A 27383-nucleotide genomic window follows, 5' to 3' on the forward strand; every position below is an offset into this window, starting at 1 on the left:
CCAGGGAGTCTTCTCTTCTCATGAGGTGGCCAAAGTATTGGAGCCTCAGCTTCCAGTGAGCACTCAGGGCTGATTTCCTTAAGAATGGATAGGTTTGATCTTCTTGCAGTCCATGGGACTCTCAAGAGTCTTCTCCAGCACCATAATTCCCATAATTCAAAAGCATCCATTCTTTGGCGATCAGCCTTCTTTATGGTCCAGCTCTCACTTCCATACATCACTACTGGGAAAACCATAGCTTTAACTATACAGACCTTTGTTGGCAAGGTGATGTCTCTGCTTTTTAAGATGCTGTCTAGGTTTGTCATTGCTTTTCTCCCAAGAAGCAGGCATCTTTTAATTTCGTGACTGCTGTCACCATCTGCAGTGATCATGGAACCCAAGAAAGTAAAATCTCTCACTGCCTGCATTTCTTCCCCTTCTATTTGCCAGGAGGTGATGGGACCAGTGGCCATTATCTTGGTTTTTTTGATGTTGAGCTTCAGACCATATTTTGCGCTCTCCTCTTTCACCCTCATTAAAAGGTTCTTTAATTCCTCCTCACTTTCTGCCATCAAGGTTGTGTCATCAGCATGTCTGAGGTTGTTGATGTTTCTTCCGGCAATCTTAATTCTGGCTTGGGATTCATCCAGTCCAGCCTTTCACATGATGAATTCTGCATATACTAGTTAAATAAGCAGGGAAACAATATACAGCCTTGTCGTACTCCTTTCCCAATTTTGAACCAATCAGTTATTCCATATCCAGTTCTAACTGTAGCTTCTTGTCCCACATAGAGAATAGGATTATACTATTGTTGAAACTAGCACTGAGGGAGCCTTGCTGGTTAGCTCAGCTTGTGCATGGTGCTGATAATGCCAAGGTCACAGGTTTGATCCCCCGTATGAGTGCATATTCCTGCACTGCTGGAGGTTAGATTAGATGATCCATGGAGCCTCTTCCAACTGTATGAATGTGGTGGTCCTACTACACATTATATAAACTCCAAGACAGACATTTCACAAATTGGAGATATTTATGGAAAACATACAGAGGGGAGGAAAAGGATGTCAAGAAAAGAGAGTATTGAAAACTCTGCCAAAGATGATGGTATTGTGCCTGCCTTGAATTACTGTGACCTTGTTAACTGGCTCAACTATTGCTATGATAATTTGTGACAGCTTATCATACAACATAGACCACAACGGGTTGTATCACATTGTTTTCCCAAACACTCAAAACACAGATTTCCTCCTACGCACTACAAGAAAAGACTAGAAAATGGTGAAAAATTGTCAATGGTTGATACATTCAACCTGAAAAGGTGGGGGGGGCGGTTGTTGGCACATCAACCCTACAAGAAACAGGTTCATAAGACTGGGAAAACATTGGAGCAATTCTGTCTTCACATGAGAGGAATACTGACCATTTAGAAAACTATCAGACCTGAAGAGAATTGATAATAACCAACAGAAAATTAGGCAAAGATGACAATACGCTTGGCACGCTTGATTGCTTTCATCAGAGTTCTTGGCATGCAAAACTTGACATTCTGTGGTACAACTGAAAAGTACAGTGCTAGCAATGGATTTTTATTTTATTTTTTGAAGTTATTTTTGATCCTATCATGAATGAACATTTGAGTTAGAGCTCAAGAAACAATGTTTTACTCCCTAGGGAAAGATATCTAAAATGAGCTTATACAGCTTCTAGCATGTGCTATAAAGCAGAAAATTTTAGCACATTCAAACTCAGCCAAATATGACTCAGTTGTTTTGTAATGCACACCTGATGCTAGTCATATTGAACAAATGACAATGATTGTATGTTATGTTGATGTAATCAAATAATCAGATAATGAGTCGTCATAAGAGAACATTTCTTGGGATTTGTTCCGCTAAAGGATACTACAGGTGTCTTTATGACAGAATCTCTTATTGGACAGCTTGACTAAATGGTCAAAGTTATTATAATGAAAGTAGCATCAGAGGCAAAGAAAATGGCATGTGAGAGTGTTCTGGACATAAACCCACACACTTTTTGTGCCCTGCAATGCACTCTAAACTTTGTAGTCAATGATGCTGCTAAGTGTTGTCTGGAAGCCACTAGTTTCTTCAGTTTGGTTCAACAGATCTATAATTAATTATTTATCTGCAATGATTCAGCGTTGGAAATTCTAACAAGCCATATATCAGACTTTTGTTGTTGTTGTTGTTTAGTCGTTTAGTCGTGTCCAACTCTTCGTGACCCCATGGACCATAGCACGCCAGGCACTCCTGTCTTGCACTGCCTCCCGCAGTTTGGTCAAACTCATGTTCGTAGCTTCGAGAACACTGTCCAACAATCTTGTCCTCTGTCGTCCCCTTCTCCTAGTGCCCTCAATCTTTCCCAACATCAGGGTCTTTTCCAAGGATTCTTCTCTTCTCATGAGGTGGCCAAAGTATTGGAGCCTCAGCTTCACGATCTGTCCTTCCAAGGAGCACTCAGGGCTGATTTCCTTAAGAATGGATAGGTTTGATCTTCTTGCAGTCCATGGGACTCTCAAGAGTCTCCTCCAGCACCATAATTCAAAAGCATCAATTCTTCGGCGATCAGCCTTCTTTATGATCCAACTCTCACTTCCATACATCACTACTGGGAAAACCATAGCTTTAACTATACGGACCTTTGTCGGCAAGGTGATGTCTCTGCTTTTTAAGATGCTGTCTAGGTTTGTCATTGCTTTTCTCCCAAGAAGCAGGCGTCTTTTAATTTCGTGACTGCTGTCACCATCTGCAGTGATCAAGGAGCCTAAGAAAGTAAAATCTCTCACTGCCTCCATTTCTTCCCCTTCTATTTGCCAGGAGGTGATGGGACCAGTGGCCATGATCTTGGTTTTTTTGATGTTGAGCTTCAGACCATATTTTGCGCTCTCCTCTTTCACCCTCATTAAAAGGTTCTTTAATTCCTCCTCGCTTTCTGCCATCAAGGTTGTGTCATCTGCATATCTGAGGTTGTTGATATTTCTTCCGGCAATCTCAATTCCGGCTTGGGATTCATCTAGTCCAGCCTTTCGCATGATGAATTCTGCATATAAGTTAAATAAGCAGGGAGACAATATACAACCTTGTCGTACTCCTTTCCCAATTTTGAACCACTCAGTTGTTCCATATCCAGTTCTAACTGTAGCTTCTTGTCCCACATAGAGATTTCTCAGGAGGCAGATGAGGTGATCAGGCACTCCCATTTCTTTAAGAACTTGCCATAGTTTGCTGTGGTCGACACAGTCAAAGGCTTTTGCATAACTGTTAAGCCATTGAGTGAAACAAGATGGAAGTGTCAGACTGATGCTTTGAGATACCATCTTGGTAGTATACAAGATGCTTTAATATAGATCTTTGAAGACACAAGCCTAAAAGGTTTATCTGGAAATGCCTTCAGAAATGAAGCTAAGGCACTTGCTGATACAATTTATTGGTTCAAGTTTGTGGTATCCCTTGTTACATCATGGTACAATATCCTTTTTGGAGTCAAACTCGCCAGCAAGCTACTACGAAATAAGGAAGCCAATTTAAATCCAGCTACAGATCAATCACAAGTCACCAAGAATTACCTTGCATCACAAGATCCAAAGCAGAAATTCAAAGGAGGTTTCTTCTATGCTGTCTTACACATGGCCATGCAATCTATTGGAGAAAGATTCCAACAGCTACAACAATATAATTCTCTTCTGGCTTCTTGTATGATATACTGTATACAGTATCCACAAAAAGTCTACTGAATATGTACTTAAGGCCTGCAGAAATCGGGGGGGGGGGGAGAGAGGGGAATCACTGATGCACAATGTAAACACAGCCATTGATGCTGAAGATCTGTGCTGTAAACTTATAGCAATAGCTCGAAGACTTCCAAAGTCTATGCCGCCACAAGGAGTACTTCTCTTCATACTACAGCAAAAACTCCTGGATAATGTGCCTAATGTTTCTGTTGCTCTGGATCCTTCTCACACTTTGTCAGTGACAAGTGGTGAATGCAGTTTCTCAAAGCTCAAACTTGTAAAACTTACATGCACTCGACAATGTTGCAAAAGACACTAGTTGGCTTGGCAAGTATTTCAATTGAACAAGCCCAAACATTCAGCACTTGACCTGAAGGAATCGGTGAAAAATTTGCAAAGGAAAAGGCAAACAAATTGCAATTTGGTGCACTAGAACAACATTTGTATTTGAAAAAGGTATCAAAAATTGTTGTATTACTTATTCTTGCAAATTAAAATAACTTTAGCAGTTTCAAGTTTTGTGCTTTCCATTTTTTTCCCTACATGTTTTTTTTGAAAATCAAAGTTAGCAATTTTGGGGTGTGGGGGTGCAAGTAGTTAGCCTTGCCAAGGGCGCAAAAAAAAAGGCCTGGCACCAGGAAAGACAGTGTCAAAATGATTCTTCAACATCAACTTTGTTGGATTGGTCATGTGGTGCAGAAGCCTGATTATCACCTTCCAAAGCAATTACAGTACTCTATTCCTAACTGAAGAATGGAAAGTGAAATACAGGTGAACAACAAAAGAGGTTTAAAGATGGTCTCAAAGCAAATATTTAAAAATGCAGTATAAGCATGGAAAACTGGGAAACACTGGCCTGTGAGCGCTTTAATTGGAGAATAGCCTTTACCATGGACTTTGAATAAATGAACTCAGCACGAAAGGGGAAAATGAGCCAAGAGGAAGGCACATTTGGCAAACCCTCACCTTGATCAACTCCTGCCCGGAAACCTATGTCCCCACTGTGGAAGGACGTGTGGATCCAGAATTGACCTCCACAGTCACTTATGGACACACCATTAAGACCATGTTCGTGGAATACAATCTTACTCCGATATGAGTGGAAGAAGAAGAAGAAGAAGAAGAAGAAGAAGAAGAAGAAGAAGAAGAAGAAGAAGAAGAAGAAGAAGAAGAAGAAGGCGGCAGTGCTATTAGTATGCAGCCACTTCCTACTAAGGAGTGGCTGGTAGGGTAGAAGGTAAAGAGGCCATCAGTAGGTGGAGCCAGATTCAACAATGAGCACTGCTACAGGTAAAACTCGGAAAATTAGAATATCGTTGAAAAGTGCATTTATTTAAGTAATGCAATTTAAAAGGTGAAACCAATATACTGTATAAGATAGATGCATGACATGCAAAACAAGATATGTCAAGCCTTTATTTGTTGTAATTGTAATTATTTGTCGTTAGGTGGGTCAATTATAAATGGAATGTAATTAATGAAATTATTTTTGTTTATTTTTGTATTATTGTAACTACAGTCATACGTCGGTTTAGATATGCTTCAGTTTGAGTACTTTCAGTTTAAATACTCCACGGACCCACCTGGAACAGATTAATCCACTTTCCATTACTTTCAGCGGGAAAGTTCATTCCAGGTTAAAGTACGCTTCAGGTTAAGTACAGACTTCCGGAACTAATTGTGTACTTAAACTGAGGTACCACTGTATTTGTTTTATTACAGTGGTACCTTGGTTTAAGTACACAATTGGTTCTGGAAGTCTGTACTCAACCTGAAGCGTACTTAACCTGAAGCGAACTTTCCCATTGAAAGTAATGGAAAGTGGATTAATCTGTTCCAGACGGGTCCGCAGAGTACTTAAACTGAAAGTACTCAAACCGAAGCGTACTTAAACCGAGGTATGACTGTCCTGTGGAATTTCTAAAAGAAAGCATCTGTAAAAATTAAAAGAAAAATAAAAAATAAAAAGTTGCATTACTGAAATACGGTAAATGCACTTTTCAACGATATTCTAGTTTTCTGAGTTTCACCTGTAAGTTATGCAAGAACAATGAGGGCTATCAGTAGGAAAGCAGGGAGAGGTCGGTGGCAACTTGACAAATTGGCAACTCAACAAACTAGCCACTTGCGCATCTCTAAAAAAAGAGGGCGAAAGACAGCACAGATTGGCATAATATGTGTGTGCACTAATTAATATGTATAGATGCAGATTTAGAACTAATTACTACTATTTAATAGGAATGCATCTTACCATATGGGAGGAAAGACTGTTACCAGGTGACTTGTGTACCTGCCTGTTCAGTCTTCTCTGCTGCTGATGCGCACACCTTCAATGGCCCTGCTGTCCCTTCTTGTGTTGTTGTTTTTTTAAACCTTTACATGGGTCTTGGACTGCACAATCCTTCAAGAGCATCCAGATTTGGACTGGACAGCCCCACTGTAATGTAGGACTCATGCTAACCTCCCTGCTTATCACACAGGAAAGTTTCTTCTTCACACTCTGCTGACACTCTCTTCGCTATCCTGTCGGCACAAATGGCAGTGTGTTCCCTAAAGTTGTATTTACCGTCATTTGGCCAGGCAGATTGTGAAGCTTTCCCATTTAATGTACTGTATGTTGTGTGTCTGGACTCAAAACACATAGTACATCTAGTTTCTGGTCAGCTAAAAGCTTTATAGATCTGAGCTGACTTAATTAGGCCACAATGCATGAACTTGAGTCATTACAGCTTGCTTTGCAGTGACACAAACATACACAAGGCCTTTCCATAGGACAGGGGAGCGCAGAATTTGCATGCCCACCTTTGACAACAAAGCACTGTATGAGGTAAGGGCCTGTTGCCAAGCAGAGAGACATAAAACAAATGGACACAACCACATAACCTTTTCCTCTCTCTCTGCCCCTCCTGGTAGTCTCATTACTGTAAATAATGCTGCTCCTTATTGGAAAAGGCAGTTAAATGTGGGATGAATTCTGATAGGCAGCCATGCAGATCTGCTGCCAAAATGAGGCAAATTACCTTGAGCTAGTGCAGCTCTCTTTCTTTCTTCTTTCTTTGCCTTCAGTAACAGCCTCCAAGAAATCACTCCAGTGGCTTCTAGGAAGGAAAGTAGAGCACAACGTGATACTCTCATCATGGAATCTTAATCAGCCTCCGTCAGGGATGGTTGTGTTTCATGCTCCCCACTTCTCCAGCCATAGGACGTTCCAGCGGCAGCTTGACAAGGAAAAATTCGATCAGGAGGAGAAAGTACTGGGGAACAGCTAGCGTGCTTTTTGTAATAGACTGCACAGATTGAGCAGGTGGGAAGCCGACAGACAGTTTGGGCAGGTAGCACTACCCTCCTTGCAAAGAACAGTAGCAGCTTTCGGATTATTGAGGGTAAATTCTAGCCAGGTACAGCTCTGAAAGGTCGTTTTATTTCAGGCAAAATTCAGACAGGGCAAAACTCTTTCCTTTACCACTGCTTGCAGCCATGGTTTCATGGCAGACACTGAATTTGCCACCACAAGATATAGTGATGGCCACAAAAGAGGATTAGAAAAAAAATCATGGAGGATAAGGCTATCTATGGCTAGCCAAAACTGCTATATTTTACCTCTAGTACCAGAGGTGGCATGCCAGTCGCTTGCAATCTCAAGTGAGGAGAAGGCTATCACACTCAAGTCCTGCTTCCCAGATGCCTGTCTTGAACCCTTGGCCTACCTGGCAGGAAGTCAGTATGTCAAGTCCAGGGGTCAAACCACAAGAGCAAAGTCCAAAGGTCAAAAAACACAGTACAGGGTCAATCCAAGTAGCCAGGTCTTAAAGACCAGCAGTCAGGATACAGTCCAGAGTCAATCCCAAAGCACGGTCCCGTAGAGGCCCAGGAGCATCCAAGTTAAGGTCCTTCAACGTGGGCAGTTCAACAGACATAGCACCTCCGCTCTGTCCCTTTTGTACTTTGCATGTTGTTTGCAGCATCCGGGCTTGATGAGGCATGTGATCCTCACACACCTCCTCCCAGTTGGGAAGCCCACCTGGGCAGCTAGGGAGCTGGGCTGTGGGCCGTTGCCTGCCTCAGCCTCTTGGGCGTCCCTCACGCTGCTCCCTATGCCTCATAGTCTGCCATGTTTGTGGGGACAGGGGCCCCTCTGGCTCTGGTGAAGGGTCCTGCTGCTCTGGTTCCTGTGCACTGACCTCCATCACCTCGACATCCTCTGCCACCCTAAGAGTACTTCCTTCTCCATCCCCTGCTTGCCCCAGTGTGTCCCAGTCCCGGCTACACCCCTAACCAGGTTCCTCTTCTTCTTCCTCCTTCCTGTCATCCTGCCAGTTCATGACAAGGCCTTCTGTTGGCCACTGTGAGAACAGAATGCTGACTAGGAGGGCCTTTGGTCGCATCCAACAAATGTCTTCTTAGGTTCTTAATTCAAAGAGCTGATAATGACCATTAAAGGCCTTTATGTATGGAAAAGTGATATAACTGAAATATTACCTTCCACCACATGAACCTGCCTATTTGTTTAAAATATTGTAGATGTCCCTTTTTATATTGATCCATTGATCCCAATGGCCTGTTCAGCTAGGACTAGGAAGAGGGCTTTTTTTGTAGCCCCAGTGAGGTGCTGGCTCTCTTTCTTGAGACAGCCTCAACTTGACCCCTTTATGATGAACTTCTGCCATATGCCGAGGTCATTTCTCCCTTATTGGCAAAGACTTTGAACGATGTGTTTGTCAGTCCTGTTTTAAGCTGCCGTGCCAATGATCTTTTAATGCTGATGCCTTTTGCTGTGTTTTTATTGAGAACGAGGCTGCATGGCACACACAGCTCCATCTTCCAGCAGAGGAAAATGGCCAGGGGCTAAGGTGCAATGTCCAGCATCTGCCACCTGAGGCAGTCACCTCACTCTCTCTGCCTAATGGTAGGGGTGGTTCTGACCTTAGCAATATATAGCTTCCCTTTGTCAGTTAAATGTCTACAAATGGCAACCCAAAAAAAAGGAAAAAAACAACAACCAGAAAGATGCTTATATTTGAATATCTACATCTGTTGTGCATTTCCATTATTGATTGGCCCTAATTTGTCTGGCAAATTCAGTTTATTCCCCTAGCTTGCTTCAACAGTAGTCCCTGACCTGTAGATAAGTTCAGCCCTGGTTCACTCACGTTAGTTTTGTTTCCAAGCAAAACAAGCCACATGGCTGTACCTAATGGATCCTACAGAGCAGCGAGACAATGTGTGTTTGCTTACAAGAGTCTTGGGTAACCAAACCAATAACGAAATATAAGATTATATGCCTATAGGGGGAAGACCTGTAGCTCAGTGGCAGAACATCTGTTTTGTATGCACAAAGTTCCAGGTTCAATCCTTGGCATCTCCCGGTAAGGCTGGAAGAGAATCCTATCTCAAATTCTGGAGGGCCGCTGCCAATTAGTGTAGACTATGCTGAGCTAGATGGACCAATGGTTTGACTCGGTACAGGACAGCTTCCTATGTATATGTGTCTATATGTCTGTGCATCTGTGTGTGTCTCTAAGCATGCAGTGCATACATATACAGCGGTACCTAGACTTACAAATGACTCGACAACCGAATTTTTCGACTTATGAATGGGGCAAATGGCCGCATGCTTACGAATTTCTCAACATCCGAATGGAAACCGCGGCGGTTTTAGATAGGGTTTTTTCGACTTATGAATTTTTAGATGGGGTTGCTTCGACTTACGAATTTTTCCGTTTCCAATGTATTCCTATGGGAAATCACGTTTCCAATGGCGCTTTTCGACCTACGAATTTTTCGACCTACAAAGGTGCCTTCGGAACAGATTAAATTCATAAGTTGAGGCACCACTGTAAATAGAATGTATCTCTGATAAATTCTTTCCTCTGACTTTAAAGAACATTCTGTGAAAAATAAGCTCCATTTCTCTGCTGGACACCTTTAAAATACTGAAGAAGCAGATTGCAGAATCATTTGCAGACATTCCAAGTATCCCTATTTTCCATGGACAGTCCCAGATTTACAGAAGCCTTCCGCATTTCTGATTTGATCCCGGAATGTCCTGCTTTTCCTTAGGACGTCCCTATTTTCATCTAAGAAATGTTGGAGGGTTATTGAGTTATGCGACCTCCAAGTCAAGGAGATAAGTAACTATACAAACTTTAGAAGACATCTGAAGGCAGCCCTGCATAGGGAAGTTTTTTTTAATGTTTAATGTTTTATTATGTTTTTATGTATGTTGGAAACCGCCCCGAGTGGCTGGGGAAACCCAGTCAGGTGAGTGGGCTGTTGTTGTTGTTGTTGTTGAATAGGATGTCCCTATTTTCATTGGAGAAATATTGGAGGGTATGCATTTGCTCACATGTGGAATGGCTATGGCTTAAAATGAATAAGCAAACGCATTGTACTACGTGAGTGCAAATCAGTAACAAATGTACATCCTTGTGCAAAAACTGACTGATCAGAAAGGCTGTAAGAGTTAGCCCACCCTTTCGTCCTGTTTTATTTACGAGGACCTTTTTGCTAAGCTCTGAAAAATGTAAATCACTCCCTTTGTTCTTGGATATAGAACAAACTCCTTTATACCATAGTCTCTTATGAAATTATCTTCAAAGAATTCCTCTTACTTTCTTCCTCCTCTGACACTTGGCCCCTGTTATTGTTTGAAGGCAGATTGGAATTGGACGATTAAAATTGCACAGTTCTGACATCATTTTATTTTTTTCATTTCCTCAGTGGAAATGTCAAGTGAAAAAAATACTCTATAATTATACTTCAGACAAGTCTATAATTACTTTCAATTAAATTTTGGGCCATAATGTTTGAATGATTTGACCACAGTTTGAATTCCATAATCTGATAAGCTTTTTTTAACTTCCACATTTCAAAGTTTCCTTGTACTAGAAAGTGCATGTGTGTGAAGAACTCAAAGCCTCAATACTGTTAAATGAAGTAACCGTTAAAATTAAGGGACAGGCAAATTACTTTAGCCTTCTCTGAAAGGCCTCCTCCTTATTATAATTATAATTAGTAGTAGCAGTAGTACCGTAGTAGTAGTTGCTGTTAAGGAACAACAGTCCATAATAGCGTCTGGGGACTTCTATTTCCGTGTCTCTGAAGAAGTGTGCATGCACACGAAAGCTCATACCAAAATAAAAACTTAGTTGGTCTTTAAGGTGCTGCTGGAAGGAATTTTTTTAATTTTTTTCCGACTACGTCAGACCAACACGGCTACCTACCTGTAACTAGTCCGTAATACTGTGCTTGTTTATTTTGTCCCACTGAGTTCTATAAGGCTTATTCCCTAGTACTAATATCTAAGAGTTTGTCCTAATAGAATGATTCTATCCACAAATTATGCCAATTTAGCAGGATAAGATCACTTCTGAGTTCCCATTTGCTAGCAAAGTACAGCATTAAATCAAGCAGAAAAAATAAACCCGTAGGAATATTCTTGGGCCCATGGGACACTAGTGGTAGTGTTAAATCTACAGCTGTGAAGCATTACCACAAAGGGAAAAAATAGATTAGATGCAAGTAGATGCACTTACTTGCATCACCTAAAAATCGGAAATGCATCGCCAAGAAGACAACAGAGAATACACATTTGCATAAAATGTTCATATGCAAGTTGCTGATAATTTATAAATAATTACTGTCATTTAAATATAAATATAATATAATATTAAAATAGAAATATAATATGTCACACTCAATACAATACACTCAAGAAGGATCACCCATGCCTGGTACCTATAACCACTTGTGTCATCTGCATTATAATATGGTATATGTCACAGTTCTTTCATTTTTAATGCATATTGTCAGCTGCAAATGTTGAAGCTCATGGGAGAAAATGGTCAATATTCCTGTGTCTTCAGATATATGCCGCTTTGCAGTTTCCATGCTTGTTTACCTGGAGAGAGCTTACAGGATTTATATAAGCACACAAATATATAAGATGTCTGACCTTGAGCCAGACATCTTGGAGAATGAAGTCAAATGGGCCTTAGAAAGCATTGCTAATAACAAGGCCATTGGAAGTGATGATATTCCAGCTGAACTATTTAAAATTTTAAAAGATGATGCTGTTAAGGTGCTACACCCAATATGCCAGCAAGTTTGGAAAACTCAGTAATGGCCAAAGGATTGGAGAAGATCAGTCTACATCCCAATTCCAAAGAAGGGCAGTGCCAAAGAATGCTCCAACTACCGCACAATTGCGCTCATTTCACACGCTAGCAAGGTTATGCTTAAAATTCTACAAGGCAGGCTTAGGCAGTATGTGGACCGAGAACTCCCAGAAGTGCAAGCTGGATTTCGAAGGGGCAGAGGAACCAGAGACCAAATAGCAAACATGCGCTGGATTGTGGAGAAAGCTAGAGAGTTCCAGAAAAACGTCTACTTCTGCTTCATTGACTATGCAAAAGCCTTTGACTGTGTCGACCACAGCAAACTATGGCAAGTTCTTAAAGAAATGGGAGTGCCTGATCACCTCATCTATCTCCTGAGAAATCTCTATGTGGGACAAGAAGCTACAGTTAGAACTGGATATGGAACAACTGATTGGTTCAAAATTGGGAAAGGAGTACGACAAGGTTGTATATTGTCTCCCTGCTTATTTAACTTATATGCAGAATTCATCATGCGAAAGGCTGGACTAGATGAATCCCAAGCCGGAATTAAGATTGCTGGAAGAAATATCAACAACCTCAGATATGCAGATGACACAACCTTGATGGCAGAAAGCGAGGAGGAATTAAAGAACCTTTTAATGAGGGTGAAAGAGGAGAGCGCAAAATATGGTCTGAAGCTCAACATCAAAAAAACCAAGATCATGGCCACTGGTCCCATCACCTCCTGGCAAATAGAAGGGGAGGAAATGGAGGCAGTGAGAGATTTTACTTTCTTGGGCTCCTTGATCACTGCAGATGGTGACAGCAGTCACGAAATTAAAAGACGCCTGCTTCTTGGGAGAAAAGCAATGACAAACCTAGACAGCATCTTAAAAAGCAGAGACATCACCTTGCCTACAAAGGTCCGTATAGTTAAAGCTATGGTTTTCCCAGTAGTGATGTATGGAAGTGAGAGCTGGACCATAAAGAAGGCTGATCGCCGAAGAATTGATGCTTTTGAATTATGGTGCTGGAGGAGACTCTTGAGAGTCCCATGGACTGCAAGAAGATCAAACCTATCCATTCTGAAGGAAATCAGCGCTGAGTGCTCACTGGAAGGACAGATCGTGAAGCTGAGGCTCCAATACTTTGGCCACCTCATGAGAAGAGAAGAATCCTTGGAAAAGACCCTGATGTTGGGAAAGATTGAGGGCACTAGGAGAAGGGGACGACAGAGGACGAGATGGTTGGACAGTGTTATTGAGGCTACGAACATGAGTTTGACCAAACTGCGGGAGGCAGTGGAAGACAGGAGTGCCTGGCGTGCTCTGGTCCATGGGGTCACAAAGAGTCGGACACGACTAAACAACAACAATATGAGGATTGTGTATTCCAGTAGACCACTATCATAATTTCCATATTGCTCATCAGACACATCTGTTAAAGCTTTTCCACTAAGCTAAGTGTTTTTCTTTAAAAGAAAAAAAGAGAGAGTATTTGAGTATTACAGAAAATCACCTTCAAAGGTGCAGGAAGACCTATGGTGTGTGGGCAGCAGCAGGAATTTTCCCAGAGCTACGTAAATACTTTCAAAAAAATAAACAAGCATTCTTAACTAGCATCAGAGAACACCTTGATTTCTGAATTGTTTCCTATGAGGCAGCGATCACTTCTCCACCAGAAAAGTCTGGCAGAAAAAGGTTAAAAACAAACCCTGAAGCTAGAGCATGGGTGTTTCACCCTAGCTTTCTATGCCTAATTGACTACTAGATCTGCTGTCTTAAACGCCAATCACTGCCATGGCTTCACTCATTGGCTAAAAACACTGAAGGGTGGGAGCTGGCTAGCTTCAATAGTGCCTGCACTTTTCTCCTTTTTTGCCTCATATATTGGATTCTTCTACAAATACTAGAAAAAAACTTTCTCTTTGTATTTTAAAATGGAGCTAGGAATCTGGGAATTATACTTCATTTCTCCCTTTCCCTGCCCTGTGGACGCCTAAGCAATGGCAGTCCCATTTTTTTTCTCCTGGTGAGAGGGATCAGCTTGTTAGCAGAGTGACTTGAATAATGCAGATGGAGCCCAGAGAGAAAAGAAACTGATAATACTTAACTTGATAAACTGAACAGAAACAGGACATGATATGAGGAGAAATAAAAAGAGAGGTTTTTTGTCTTACTTACGGTAATAGGCCTTGTTCAGAGCAGAGTTAGTTATTCAACAACTACTCACAGGGAAAGATTCCCTCAGAAACACAAAGCCAACCAGAACTTGTGCTACCTCAGCAAAGCTCATGTCAGTCTGACCAGGCAACACCATCCTTGGTTGGCTGACTAACAGTTAACAACATTAACCATTAGGATATTAACTGAATGGTCCTTGCTATTGCGTTTCCAACACAGCCGAAGTGATCTGGCTGGGATGGATAAACCCAACCAGTTCATCCAATCATTTCGTCTCCTTCCTTCCTCCCAAATCCATATCTGAACTTGGGTGGATACTGTGGGCTGTTTCTGCAGTCCATGGAAGGCATTTAGGCTGTAGTAACCAGTCTCCTTGTGCCTTGCTATTTATTTATCCCATTCGTAGAGGGTTTTGTGCTGGCTATCAGTCCACAACAGCTGGCTATGCTGGCACTTGCAAGCCAAATGCACAGCAGTCGTCCCTCTCTGCCTGGAAAAATCACAATCAATGCATTCAGTACAACAGTAACTAGTTTGTGTGCCGATTGCGTTATGAAGACAGAAACCGAAATGGCAGATGAATCATTGTTTAAAAATATGAGACTCTCTGATGCAAATAAAATAGGCTCCCTTGACACTTGTGTAATAACTCCAATTTCATTAAATGATCCAGACTCTAACTGCAGGGATTATTTAAATAAAAAGGATTGTGTATATTTAGCTGGAAAGATCTCCTTATGTGTTTGCAAACAGGTTTTAGAGGTTTTTATTGTTTGGGATTTAAAGTGTGTGTGTGTTTACACAATGGCCACTTTATGCTCATCTTAATGAAGCAGTGGACAAATTGTTCCATCTTACGCCGTGTCCACACTGACACCCCCCTGCCCCAGTTAATTCCTTAATAATGTGCTCCTTTTTCTTTATTTCCTTGCTGCATTTCCTTTGTTCTCTTTCTTTCCTGTGCCTACCTAAGGGCATCTCCACAAGCTGCAGTTGTTGCTGGAAAAGACTGGCATTAAGCACTGGTGTTTCCAGCAAGCGCATCAAGTATGGAACTAGAGGCACACCTATCGCCTCTCTTTTTCAGTCGAGCATGTGAAGTGCACGAGTCACACATGGAGGAAGGACTGCAGCTCAGTGTTAGAACATCTGCTTTGCATGCAGAAGGTCCCAGGTTCAGCCCCCCCCCCACATTTCCAGGTAGAAAGGGGGGGGTGTCCACTCCCTGAAACCCTGAAGGAATGCTGCCAGTCAGTGTAGGCAAAACTGAGTTAGATGGGCCAATGGCCTGACTCATTATAAGGCAGCATCCTGTTTCCCATGTGCAGATGAATCTTTAACCAGCTATCTACACAGGTTGGCCCAAGCAGGTTTCCCAGAAATAATAACAGCAATATACTCTTCCATTTCCATGCCCATATGGGAAGCATTATTTTATAAAGTATACACACACAGCACATACAACACACACAACACACACATGCATACTCCCACAAACAGAGCTGGAGTGCATAATATAGTATATCATTTATTACTATTCAGTGACAACGGGTGGTGTAGTTGTTAGTAATGTATACAGTCGTACCTTGGAAGTCGAACAGAATCTGTTCCGGAAGTCCTTTCGACTTCCAAAGCGTTCAAAAACCAAATTGTGGTTACTGATTGGCTGCAGGAAGCTCCTGCAGCCAATCGGAAGCCCCGTCAGACGTTTGGGTTCCAAAAGAACGTTTGCAAACTGGAACGATCACTTCCGGGTTTGCGGCGTTTGGGAGCCAAAATGTCCAATTTCCAGGGCATTTGGGATCCAAGGTACGACTGTACTGAACTTTGGCTAGTGAGACCCGGATTCGTTTTGGAAATGCAAACGATCTTGCAATGAAATATTACAATTTAAGCTGCTAGCATGAAGCTGAGACCCCATCAAAGAAAAGGAGAGAAGTATTCAGACTCTGCTCAATAACCTTCCATATACTCTGGTTTATGTGCCACAGACAATGGTGAAACTTGAAGACCTTGTTATAACTTTATTCATTGGTCAGAAAATGGAGAGTCTGTCAACTATCCTGGCATTTTGGCAGATGATATCATCCCAATCTGAAAAAAAAAAAACCTTACAGAGCTGTTCTCCCAGTTCTATCCCCCTTCTACTATACCACTTGGTGAAGTGATTATTTTAGTGTCACTTTTTCATTGACTTAAAACCCTTATGGGCTGTACCAGGACTAGTAATAAGGAGACACTTGCTGATATCACTCGACAGAAATAGCAAACCGAAGAGAGCTTCAGTTTGGGTCTTACGGTTCCCAACAACATTCCAGGACACATTAATTCTCATTGTGATAGTATGGATAGCTTCTCCCTTATTTTTCCAGATGTTCAATATGTAATATACAGGAACACAGGAAGCTGCCTTAAGACTACTGGTCCATCTCACTCAGTGTTGTCTACACTGACTGGCAGCAGCTCTCCATGATTTCAGACATGGAGCCTCTCCCAGCCCTATTATCTGGAGATGCCAGGCAGGGCTGAACCAGATGCTCTATCACTGCGGCTTAGCATTGGTTATGTTCATGTGCTACTATGTATTGCTTATTATTATCACCCTGTATTGCTTATTATTATACAGTCATACCTCGGTTTAAGTACGCTTCGGTTTGAGTACTTTCAGTTTAAGTACTCCACGGACCCGACTGGAACGGATTAATCCACTTTCCATTACTTTCAATGGGAAAGTTCGCTTCAGGTTAAGTACGCTTCAGGTTAAGTACAGACTTCCGGAACCAATTGTGTACTTAAACCGAGGTACCACTGTAAATTGTTTTAATTTTTCATGTTGTACAGATTATGGATACATATGTGTATTATGTTCAATGTTGTAAACCGCCCTGTGGTCTTTTGACGAAGGAAAAGGTGACACAAAGGATAATTTTTTTATATAAAAAATAACTTGATCCAGTATATTGATGTTGCTCTAGGCAGGTTGCAAGAACCAGAAGGTGTCTGAAGTAAGAGCTAAATATAAAATATTGGCTACCTGGGCGAACAATTGACTGCCCGTTATTAGCAAAGCGGAGAGTTATGGGATTAATAAAATGCTTGGAAGTGGAAGTCAGGAAATCATCATGATCTCAGTGTGTAGTCATAGAGCAGGTCACGGCGATCAGAGAGACATGCAGCTTCCATTTAGGACTCGTGCATGAAACAATGATTCCTCTCCCCTACTGCCCTTGGCCAATATTCCAATGTGTTTTATAATTGCTTTATTTCTTTGTTTGCATTTTGGCTGCTTTGAAAATATTGTTGCACACCACTCCAAGTGCCTCTTGAGGGACGGAGCAGGTAGGATGTCAATTAATAAATTGTTAAGAAAAAGGCTATAAAGGCCCTCAGGGTTCCAGCTCCCCTTTTATCCTCTTGTATTAGGCAGGTTGAATTCAGCCAGCTGAACAGCACAGCAGCCAGACCTTCTGCAGTAAGGGTTCCTTTGAAGAGAAGGGGCATGGCAGGTGCCATCTTCCAGAGGTCTGAGAAAATGCAGTGTTCATGGGCCCCTGCTCCAGATGATGAACATGTTTCCTCCAGAAAGTGCTTCCCTATTCAGGAATTCTGCATTTCCTCAACTCTCTTACGGCAATACTGTTTTGGGAGAAATGTGATTTATTTCCACAGCAGGTTAGGTCCAATGCAGTTTGGATAGTTATCCCAAATGTAGTTGCTTTAATATCATGGACATCTTCTGAGTGGCTCTTGTGATGTCAATGATGAGGAGAAATTTATTATTAATTAATTAATTAATATAGCACTCGTCATCTAGGGCTGCCATATGTCCAGAATTTCCCATAGTCCGGATGTATGGTAAACCATGTTGGAAGTGCAGATTTTGGAGAATTCTATTAAAAATAGCTCAAAAACTTCCTTTTCTTTAGATTTGACAAAAGCTCAACAACTTTGGCCCACAAAACACAACTTTTGTGTCCGGATTTTCACTTTTTTTGAAATATCATCCAAGGGGGAGATGCGGGTGGCGCTGTGGTCTAAACCACAGAGCCTAGGGCTTGCCGATCAGAAGGTCGGTGGTTCGAATCCCCACTACGGGGTGAGCTCCCATTGCTTGGAACCAGCTCCTGCCCACCTAGCAGTTCAAAAGCACGTCAAAGTGCAAGTAGATAAATAGGTACCGCTCCGGCGGGAAGGTAAACGGCATTTCCGTGCACTGCTCTGGTTCGCCAGAACCAGCTTAGTCATGCTGGCCCATGCTGGCCCATAAAAACTGTCTGCGGACAAACGCCAGCTCCCTTGGCCAATAAAGTGAGATGAGTGCCACAACCCCAGAGTCGTTTTGCGACTGGACTTAAGAGTCAGGGGTCCCTTTACCTTTACCTTCATCCAAAGATCTCACGGGGTTTACAACATAAAAACACATCTGAAAGTAGCCCCGTATAGGGAAGTTTTTAATGTTAGATGTTGTGCTGCGTTCAATGTTTTAATTTGTTGGAAGCCTCCCAGAGTGGCTGGGGCAACCCAGTCAGATGGGTGGCAAATAAATAAATAAATAATCAAGTAAGTACCGGTCAGTAAATAAAGAAATAAAATTTATATGCCGCCCATCTGACTGGGTAAAGCCCACTACTGCATGGTCCTGGAGCAGTGCTGGAATGGGCAAAATAAATTTTAAAACACCTTTCCCTCAAAATGTTGCCTCCAATTAATCAGGCTGTAGATTTATTTTATTTTATTTTTAATGCACATGCTTATTAAAAAAAAACCCTCAGGCAGCAGATACCAACTTATAAGAATTCTCTGTTCTTCCACAACAATAGGAAAAGCATGCATTTTCTAAACACTAAGAAAGCATGCTTCTTGCTTCTGAAATACTGTCTTACCCAAATTTAACTGACGGATAAATTGACCAAAATTCATATGATTAACTGATTAAATCTTATTTAATTGTATATAATAACAACAACAGCAGCAGGAGCAGGAGCAGTATGTATCAGGTGGAGTTAATAGCTAGCTTCTTTGATTTACTCACTTAAAAGGGTACACAATGAGAATATATATATATATATATATATATATATATATATATACACATACATACAGTCAGTGGCATGTTGCTATGCAAATAGGTTCTGATTTGATAGAGTGATTTTATGCTTTTAAGATCACCCAACAAAGCCCTTCCTGAGGTCAATCTGGGTCCAGTTTGTGTGAAAAAAGTAGTTGCACTGTACTTGGGAGACCTCTATAATATCAAAGTTCTTTATAGAGCAAGAGGAACAGAAGGGCTTTTGCCAACAGCCCCAGGAGAATGTCCTGAAGACAAGTTACAAGAAGAGAGTTGGCAGTGCCAGGGCAGAAACGGAGCGAAAAGGATGGATCACTTAAAACGAACACAGGAGGGGGCTCCCTGCCTGTCATTCTCAATACATAAACACTCTTTTGATGCGGCTCCTTTCAAAGGGGGAAGAAAAAAGAGCCATGGAAGCAACAGTGTATGTTTATCTCAAAAATGCATCCCATAAAGATATTGTTTACAGCAAACCACATTTTCGAAATAGCAAAGAAACAACAACCTAACTCATTTTGTCAGTAAAACAAGGCTGTAAAATGCAAAAGACACTTATTTGAAAACGAAAGAGGCATGGGCAAAACACAAACACCCTGTGTTGCAAAAACAACAACACCACAACCTATTGTATTTGTCTCCACGCCTTGTAAACCGCCCTGAAATCCAAGAGGCGCCATATAAATATTTCAAATGAATAAATAAATGCTGCTGCTGCCGCCATCTCCACAGCCCATGAAAATCACGCTTAAATTCTATGGTATGCCTGGCGCTTTGCAAAATGCGCACAAGGGGGGGGGGTCTCTGCCCCGGGCAGCTTACGTTGCCAGCAGCTTGCCTTCCGACTGGAAACGCCACACCTGCCTTTGCATCCTGAACTTAAGGAGAGGCAAGAGCCCGCTTCTCCAACTTCTATTCTCTTTCCCCTTTTTCCTCTCTTTCCCTCCCGCTCCCCCCTCGCAACTCCTCCTCCTCCTGATTGAAATGTGTTGTTAAACAAGATCCCACATAATCTCAGCAGAGGGTGGGTTTTTTCCCCTTCTCTCCCCCCCCATGCTCCTCTCTCTCTCTCTCTCCCTCCCTCCCTCCTTCTGGGAAACTGCGATCCGTGCTATCGGCACTTGATTATTGTGCAAACTCCCTGTGCTGTTGCTCGCCCGCCTCTCCTCCCCTTTCCCTCCCTCCCTCTCTGTCTCCGGCTCTCTCTGTCTCCCTCTCCCTCTCTAATGCAACTTTTGCAGAAACCCCCCCTCCTCACACACGCCCCACCACCGGCAGGCGGACAGACATGTTGAGCTGAGAGCTTAGGGGGATCCCTCGAGTCCCCCCTCCCCACCCCCCTGAAAAAAAGATCCCCAAGTCCGGGAGGGGGAACCTCCAGCCGCCCCCCTCCTCCCCACTTGACCTGTTCACTGTGCATCGAACCCCCAACCCCCACCCCATTTCTCCCTTCTCTTCCCCTTCCAACCCCCCCCCCAACCAAACCCCGCATCTTCTGTTTTCGGCTTTGCTGCCGGTGCGACGTTTCTGGTTTTTCTTTTCTTTTTTTATGGGGGGGCTCGGTGGGTCTTCCGCCCCCCTCGACGGATTGAAAGCGGCAGATATGCAGGAGGCTGCTGGCCGCTTCGGCTGCTCGGAGAGACACAGGCTCAAGATGGCAGATTTCTGTTGAGTTTAAAGGGGGGGCTGAAATCCTGCTTCATTTATCTTTCGTTGCCATGAATAACAGACATCCTTGCACCGATGGCCCCGATGTACGAAGGTAAGGGCAGACTTCTTGGGTCTTTTTATTCCTCTTCCTGCTTAGACATCTCTCTCAGACCCAGGCTCCTATTTGTTGGGGGGGGGGGGTTGAAAGAAAACAAGAAAAGGGGAAATCAAGCTAAAAGAAGAGGGGGGAGAGTGAGGGGAAAAAATGATGACCACCGATTTGGCACCAATAATTATTATACAGGAGTGCAATTGCTTGGAAAGGAGAGATGTCACATAGCTCCCCTTTGTGTGGTGCGCGTGAAGTATATCTATCTATCTATCTATATCTGTATGTACGCATATTACTATTCAGACCAAATTGCCTGGGGTTTTTAAAGAGCTGCTTGCTGTCCCTTCTCCCCTCTCCCCGCCCCCTTTTGCGATGGTCTCTTCGGTATTTCTCTTCCTCCGATGGCCGAGGGGACTGTAAATGCAAAATGCCCCCTTTCCCCAGCCGGTCGTGCCTTGCAAAAAAAAAAAAAAAGTCTTAATTCAGTGCCGGCTTGGAACAATGCAACTGACAAGGCTTTGCCGTGGAGTCGCCGGTGGTGTGTAGAATTTACATATAATATATAAAATATAATATAATGCGTGCCCACCCTCAAACAGAAAAGCACTTTGATTTTCGAACTCTTCATCTTGAAGTCTATTATATATAAAATAATACCCTAAAGGTGCCGCGGTGTGTATGGTTTTTTATGTGTGCTTTTCTGCTGTTGTGCAAGGCTTTGCCAGAGACGCACCGTGCTTGCATAGTTTTTGAAAAAGCAGAACGAAACGGGGAAAGGATCCAGACAGGTATATTATCGAAATTACGTATCGGTGGATTTGGCCGTGTGTCGGGAGAGGCTTTTTTAAAAAACAACAACAACGTATTTTCTTCCCCAAAGACAGCTGGGTAGTTCTTTCAGTTTCAAGCTAAAACAAGCCGGGGTGAATGGGTGGGACTGAGGTTACGGAGAAGTGTATGAAGTTGGCTTGCCAGGCGCTTTCATTGGAATCGAAACAGAGGAAGAAGGGTTGGTTGCCCCCCCCCGTTTTGGGTTTTATTTTGCTTTCCCCCCCCCAGCCAAAAAGTGTAATAAATAAATCAGCCCGGCTTAATCTGAATCACTTTGCGCTTTTATAACTCAGCCCTTTCGCTTCGCCTTGGGGGTTGGCATTGATTAAAAAGCGTGACATAAATGGGGGGCAAAATTATTATTACTATTATCTATATTCAATAATGGCCTCGCCCGATCCTGTTCATTAGCAAAGAGCTGGGTTTCGCTGCAAAGCCACGGCGAGTCTCCCCTGCCTCTCTCTGTTTTGTGCGTGAAGCAGTACGGTACTTTTTATTTTTATTCGTGCGAGGAAAGAGGGCGATAAAACTTACGGGAAACCAGCGCAGTTGGGAGAGCCGGGTTTCCTCCGCACCCCTAACAGCCGGTTTCCTCGATGTTGCAAAGTTGCCGATCTTGAAGGCTTGATGGCATCCGGGGTGGTTAGCAGCAAAAAAAATAAAAGGGTGCGAGTCTGGAATAGTGCGACGTCTCCGTGCGTTTTGGGTTGCTGCTAATGAATTAATGTATTTATTGTTGCTTTCGCGGGATATATACAGTATATATATATGCGCATGGACATGGATAGATTTCTGCGGAAAGCAAAAACTGTATGATTACACACACACACCCAAATTCCAGATGGCGAACCTTTCAGGTCAAAAGGTAACCACTGGGGGGAAAGAAAAAGAAAGCAGAGAAAAAATAATAATTAAGTATTCAGCTCGCTTGTCTCCATAAAAGGGGAGACTGGGGGGGGGGAGCTGCTGTTGCTGGAAGAGTCCGCCAGTCGAGAGTGGCATTTATATGATTAAAAACTGTATTTGGGGGCGCGCGGGGGGGGGCATAGTCTGCAGCAACTAGAACAGCCTGGCGTGTTTATAAAAAAAAGAGAGAGAGAGGAAAAGGTTTCTGTTTAAATACCTCCCTAAAGCGCCCTCTACTGGACCATTGGGTGGCAGCGGTCTACTCTAGGAAAGAAAGTTGCACGTGAATGGAAAAGACTGCAAGGCTGTTTTGAATGGGCAGGGATGGGAGCAGGTTACTGTATTTTAGATCGGCGTTTTTAAAATTATTGCGTATTTCGCTTTCACTCCTCCCTTTCTCTCAACCGCTCAGGGGGGGGCACTTTAATCTCCCTCTCCCTATTTCCTCCCATTTTGCAAAAGTAAGGTTAGGCTGAGATAGAACAAGAGAGAGAGAGAGACTGTGACTGGCCCAAGGTCACCCAGTGAGCTTCATGGCTGAGAGGGGATTTGAACCCAGGTCTCCCCTGTCCTAGTCTGACTCTCTTAACTTTTATGCCACACTGGCTTTTGGATGCCCTTGGTGGGGGCTCTCGGTTTGAATTACAGAGCCTTCCCCTTTTTGTCAGCCTCATAGCTATTGCTTTGAGGAAGCTATAGAGGAGGACATGATTTGGCTGAATTTGGGCGAGGGACGTGTGTGTGTGTGTGTGTGTGAGAGAGAGAGAGAGAGAGAGAGAAAGAGAGAGAGAGAGGAGAGCGCCTTCTGGATCTCCCTACCCCCTCCCACACCAAGAATTCCAGCATTAGGCATTGGATGTGGCAGGGGTGGCCCTACCATTGAACAGTGTGAGGCAGCTGCCTTATAAAGCAGATGCTTGTGAGCTGCAAAATGTTGAAGTGTTATGCCCCTTCCCTGGGGTCCCTAAGCTATTTTATGGTATCTTATGGTATCGTGAAGGACACTGCCTCATCGCCCATGTCAGTGCCCAGTCCAGGTGGCTTCTGTAGGTGGAACTGAGGAGGACTTCCTGTTATCCCTCTCCTTAGGTTGCAAAATGTCTTCTGTGGGCCCTGACTTTGACCCCAATCCAGAGAAAGTTGAGCCCGGATCACATGTGCCGTGACTCTGGGTGCCTGCATGTGTGAATTGGGCGTCACCACAGACAGAATATTCCTTATCTCCTCCTCTGACAACAGCACATTCACTTGACACCACTTGCCGCTGCTCATTCAGGTCCGGTTCCTCGATGCACGCCGATCACTTGCGTTTCCTACTCTTGACGAGTGCATGGCTGATGCCAGGAAAAAGCGCCTGTGTTTTAGATGATGCAAGGAGATACAGAAGCGGTCTCTGCCACGGTCCATTCTGACATGCAAGCCATCCCTTTGCCGTGAATTGGGCCCAACAAGTGCAGAGAAAAAAACCCGGATGCCCATGTATATATGAACCAGCCCTTGGTCACTCTTGAGTCATGATGAAAACTAAGGGAAGGCTAGTTAATTAAGATTAGCCAAGCTTGTTTCATTGATTTCAATGAGTTTCATTCATGAGACATTGGAAGCCTTACAACTCTAGTAGACAGCAGGTTCTCCAGGGCCTTGGGCAGAGGTCTTCCCATCACCTGCTAACTAATCCCATGGAAGCTGTCACTTTGCGTATGCAAATCACGTGCTTACCACTGAGCCAAGGCCCCTGCACATATTTGTCACTGGATGTGGGCCCTTTTATCCAAGTCCTGCTCTGCCATTTCCTTGCTGCTCTAGTCTGGAACTGCTTGTGTTCCCTCCACAATGCTTATGCTGTGCTTGTGCTAGGACTGCTAAAAAGAGAGACTGACGATTGATGCTGGATCAGTTCACTTCTTCTACAGAAGGCATACAGAAACAAGTCTGCTGGGATGAATCAGCCAGGGCCATTTCCTCAGCAAAAGTGGGCTGCAATTTAAATTTAGGAGCGGAAAATCTCCAGAAATTAGGCATGTAAATTGCGGCTGCTTTCTGCACCATGAACAAGAGTTTAACCTTCAGTGTGATTCTTAAATGCTGCTCAGGAATATGCCTCTCATCTGAATATTCTTTTCAGGAAATCACATGACTTATGGGAAATACTAGACCCAGGCTTGCTCTTTGGTTTTTAGTCTTAATTTGTTAATATTCCACATGTTAACTTAACGCAGCAGCAAAAGGGGGTGTGCTACAAAATATACACCTACAGCTAACCACATTCTTGATGATTTTCCTCTTTTAATACATTTGTTTCCAAAAACTACATTTGGCACATTCACACATTACATTTTCTTGGTAAATGCCTTTCAGTTTACAGTATACTAAAAAAAATGTTATGTGTGAAGAGGCCCTTGGGAATCACAGTATAAACCTGGGACAGGCAACCTGTGGCCCTCCAGATGTTGTTGAAATACAGTTCCCATCGTCCTTGACTAATGCCCTTGTGGGCTGAGGCTGAGGCTGCTTGGAGTCAACAAAATCTAGAGGTTCCCTATCCCTGGCATAGACTGTTACTGCCTTTAGAGCTTGCAGTAGTAGGTCTTCACCTGATCTGCTCCAAATCATACGGACCATGGAGAACAAAACAAAACCTTCTGTTTGGGGCCGCAATATAAACAGTCTTAACATTAGGAAAAGGGCTTGGAAGAGAAACCCTACAGGTAGACCCAACAATTAGTATAAGTACAAAACCCTCAGCACTGCAGTGCTTCGTTTCCCTGAGCATAGGAGCACATAGAAGTCTTTGGATAGTTAACGAAGCATTCCAATATTTTTAACGGTGATCACCTGCGCATAAATGAACCATATCTTCTCGCTTTGCAGATTAGCTAAAAATGCATGTGCAGTACTATGTGCTTTGGCCATTCTTACAGCAGCATTGTAAGGTAGGCAGGAATTATAATCCATATGTTTGAGATGTGAGGTCTGAGGCTGACAGATTGTGACCTAAGGGTGCCCAATGTGTTCATCGTTGAACTGAGCTTCGAACGGGGCGTTTTCAGCTCACTCCTGTTAACCACTGTGCTTGAGGCTCTGCCAAACCACCCTCTTTGCTTAAGCCTGATCAGATACTTCCACAGCCTGCCAGTGAGGAAACATGCTTACTTGCAAAGGCAGAACTCTTAGGATGCCACATGCAAGTTTCTCAGGTTGAAATATTGCCCAGATTCTACCTGAACACATACTAATACCTTAAGGAATCTTGATGGCCCTGAAGGTTTAGGCCAAAGGGCCTCCAGCTCCTCCTCCTGTTCTCACATTGGCCAACTGGGTACCTATGGCAAGCCTGCAAGCAGGACCTGAGTGCAAGTTGTGATTCCCAGGAACTGGCCTCGAACAGAGGAGGTAGAAGCCCTTGCCATTGGTGGTTTTATCTACCATGAATTTGTCTAAACCTCTTTTAAAGCCATGGAAGTTGTTGGCCATTGCTTACCTCTTGTGGGAGCATCTTTGCCCAGAGTGCTAAAATCCCTGCAAAATATTAAGGATCTTAATCCGCCTTGCATTAAAGAGACTGGTCAACTGGACATTGATCGCAGTGAAGGATTTATTTCCACCATCTCCTTCTCATCCTCCTCCCTATATTGCAGATCATCACATCCTTTGGAGCTGGAGCAGGAAGAGCTGTATTTTCTCATTACAGACGATGTTCTAATTACAACGAGACTCCTTGCTTCTCAGCTTACTTCCAATAACAAAAGTTTTTCAGTCCTAGCTCCTCCAAGAATCAGATGCTGCTAGGTTTCTGATGTGTTGGATCAATGCTATTCCCAGCTTCTGTACATAGCAGAGCAGAACTCCTAGAAGGCTGGTATCGTCCCTGCAGGATGCCAGTGCTGTTAATTGGACATGTTAATGACAGTGCTATCGATAAAAGGTGGATGAAATCTGGAAGAAGCCACCTTTCCCCAGCAATCTTCTGTTTACACACAAAGGGGGCTGAGTCGCTGTTATTTTATGGGCCCATTATGCCAACCTTTTTTCTTTTTTTTACTTTTTTAAAAACAAAGTAATAATAATAAATAAATAAAAATAAAAAGGTGTCCACCGTCCCCAAGACCATTACATTATAACTATCCAACCTCCCAAAATTTCAATACTTCTTGCGATGGTTTAACTCCTTTCCGTTTTAACAGTGCAAATTATACAAATACCTCCCATATCTCCTCAAAATCATTTCCCCTGAATATTCCCTGTCTTACCTTATTAGCACATGTTAATTTATCATTAATGGCTATATCCCACACCTCTTTATACCATTCTTCCATTTTATATTCACCTTGCCCCTTCTACTTCCTAGCTATCAATAAATTTGTGAGCAAGTCCTTCATAGCCTGAGAACCTTCCACCCCATCGTAAATCGATAACAATGTTACCTCTGGCTTTCGGTCAGCTTTAACCCAGTGATTTCTGTTATCTCCTTAAACACCCTTTGCCAAAAAAATTGTACATATTTGCACCCCTACCACATGTGAACATAAGTCCCGGTTTCCTGGCATCCTCTCCAACATTACACTGAATATTCCTTGTTTATTTGATTTAATCTTATTGGTGTTAAATACCATCTCCATACTAATTTATAGTACAGTAATTTTCTTTTATAGACAACATTTTCAAAGTGTGTTTCTCCCATATCACCCCCCCAGCTTTGACTATTTGCCCTGTTGTCTCCCCCCCCCCACCTCTTTTAATTGATATTGTTGATCCTCCATTTCTACTATTTCATAAATTTCACTGGTTTCCCCTTTTA

At 42.9% G+C, this 27383-nt stretch overlaps 2 protein-coding genes across 5 annotated transcripts in view; one reads left to right on the top strand and one right to left on the bottom strand.

Annotated features, from left to right (window-relative positions):
• TBXAS1 (thromboxane A synthase 1) overlaps positions 1-6775 on the bottom strand; it is a 254516-nt gene extending 247741 nt beyond the window's left edge. The window contains exon 1 of the mRNA XM_088652216.1: positions 6757-6775. The gene's annotated coding sequence lies outside the window, so the exon portion shown is untranslated. The remainder of the gene's footprint in view (positions 1-6756) is intronic.
• A 13167-nt stretch (positions 6776-19942) lies between these two features.
• The window catches only part of HIPK2 (homeodomain interacting protein kinase 2), a 165156-nt gene continuing 157715 nt past the window's right edge, over positions 19943-27383 (top strand). For all 4 annotated transcript variants that reach the window (XM_035127475.3, XM_088652219.1, XM_088652220.1 and 1 more), the window contains exon 1: positions 19943-20848. In XM_035127475.3, coding sequence (XP_034983366.1) covers positions 20830-20848 — 19 coding nt within the window. In that variant the 5' untranslated portion in view covers positions 19943-20829. The remainder of the gene's footprint in view (positions 20849-27383) is intronic.

This window comes from Zootoca vivipara, chromosome 9 (assembly GCF_965207765.1).
Source record: "Zootoca vivipara chromosome 9, rZooViv2.hap1.1, whole genome shotgun sequence".
NCBI classification, from domain to species: Eukaryota; Metazoa; Chordata; class Lepidosauria; order Squamata; family Lacertidae; genus Zootoca; species Zootoca vivipara.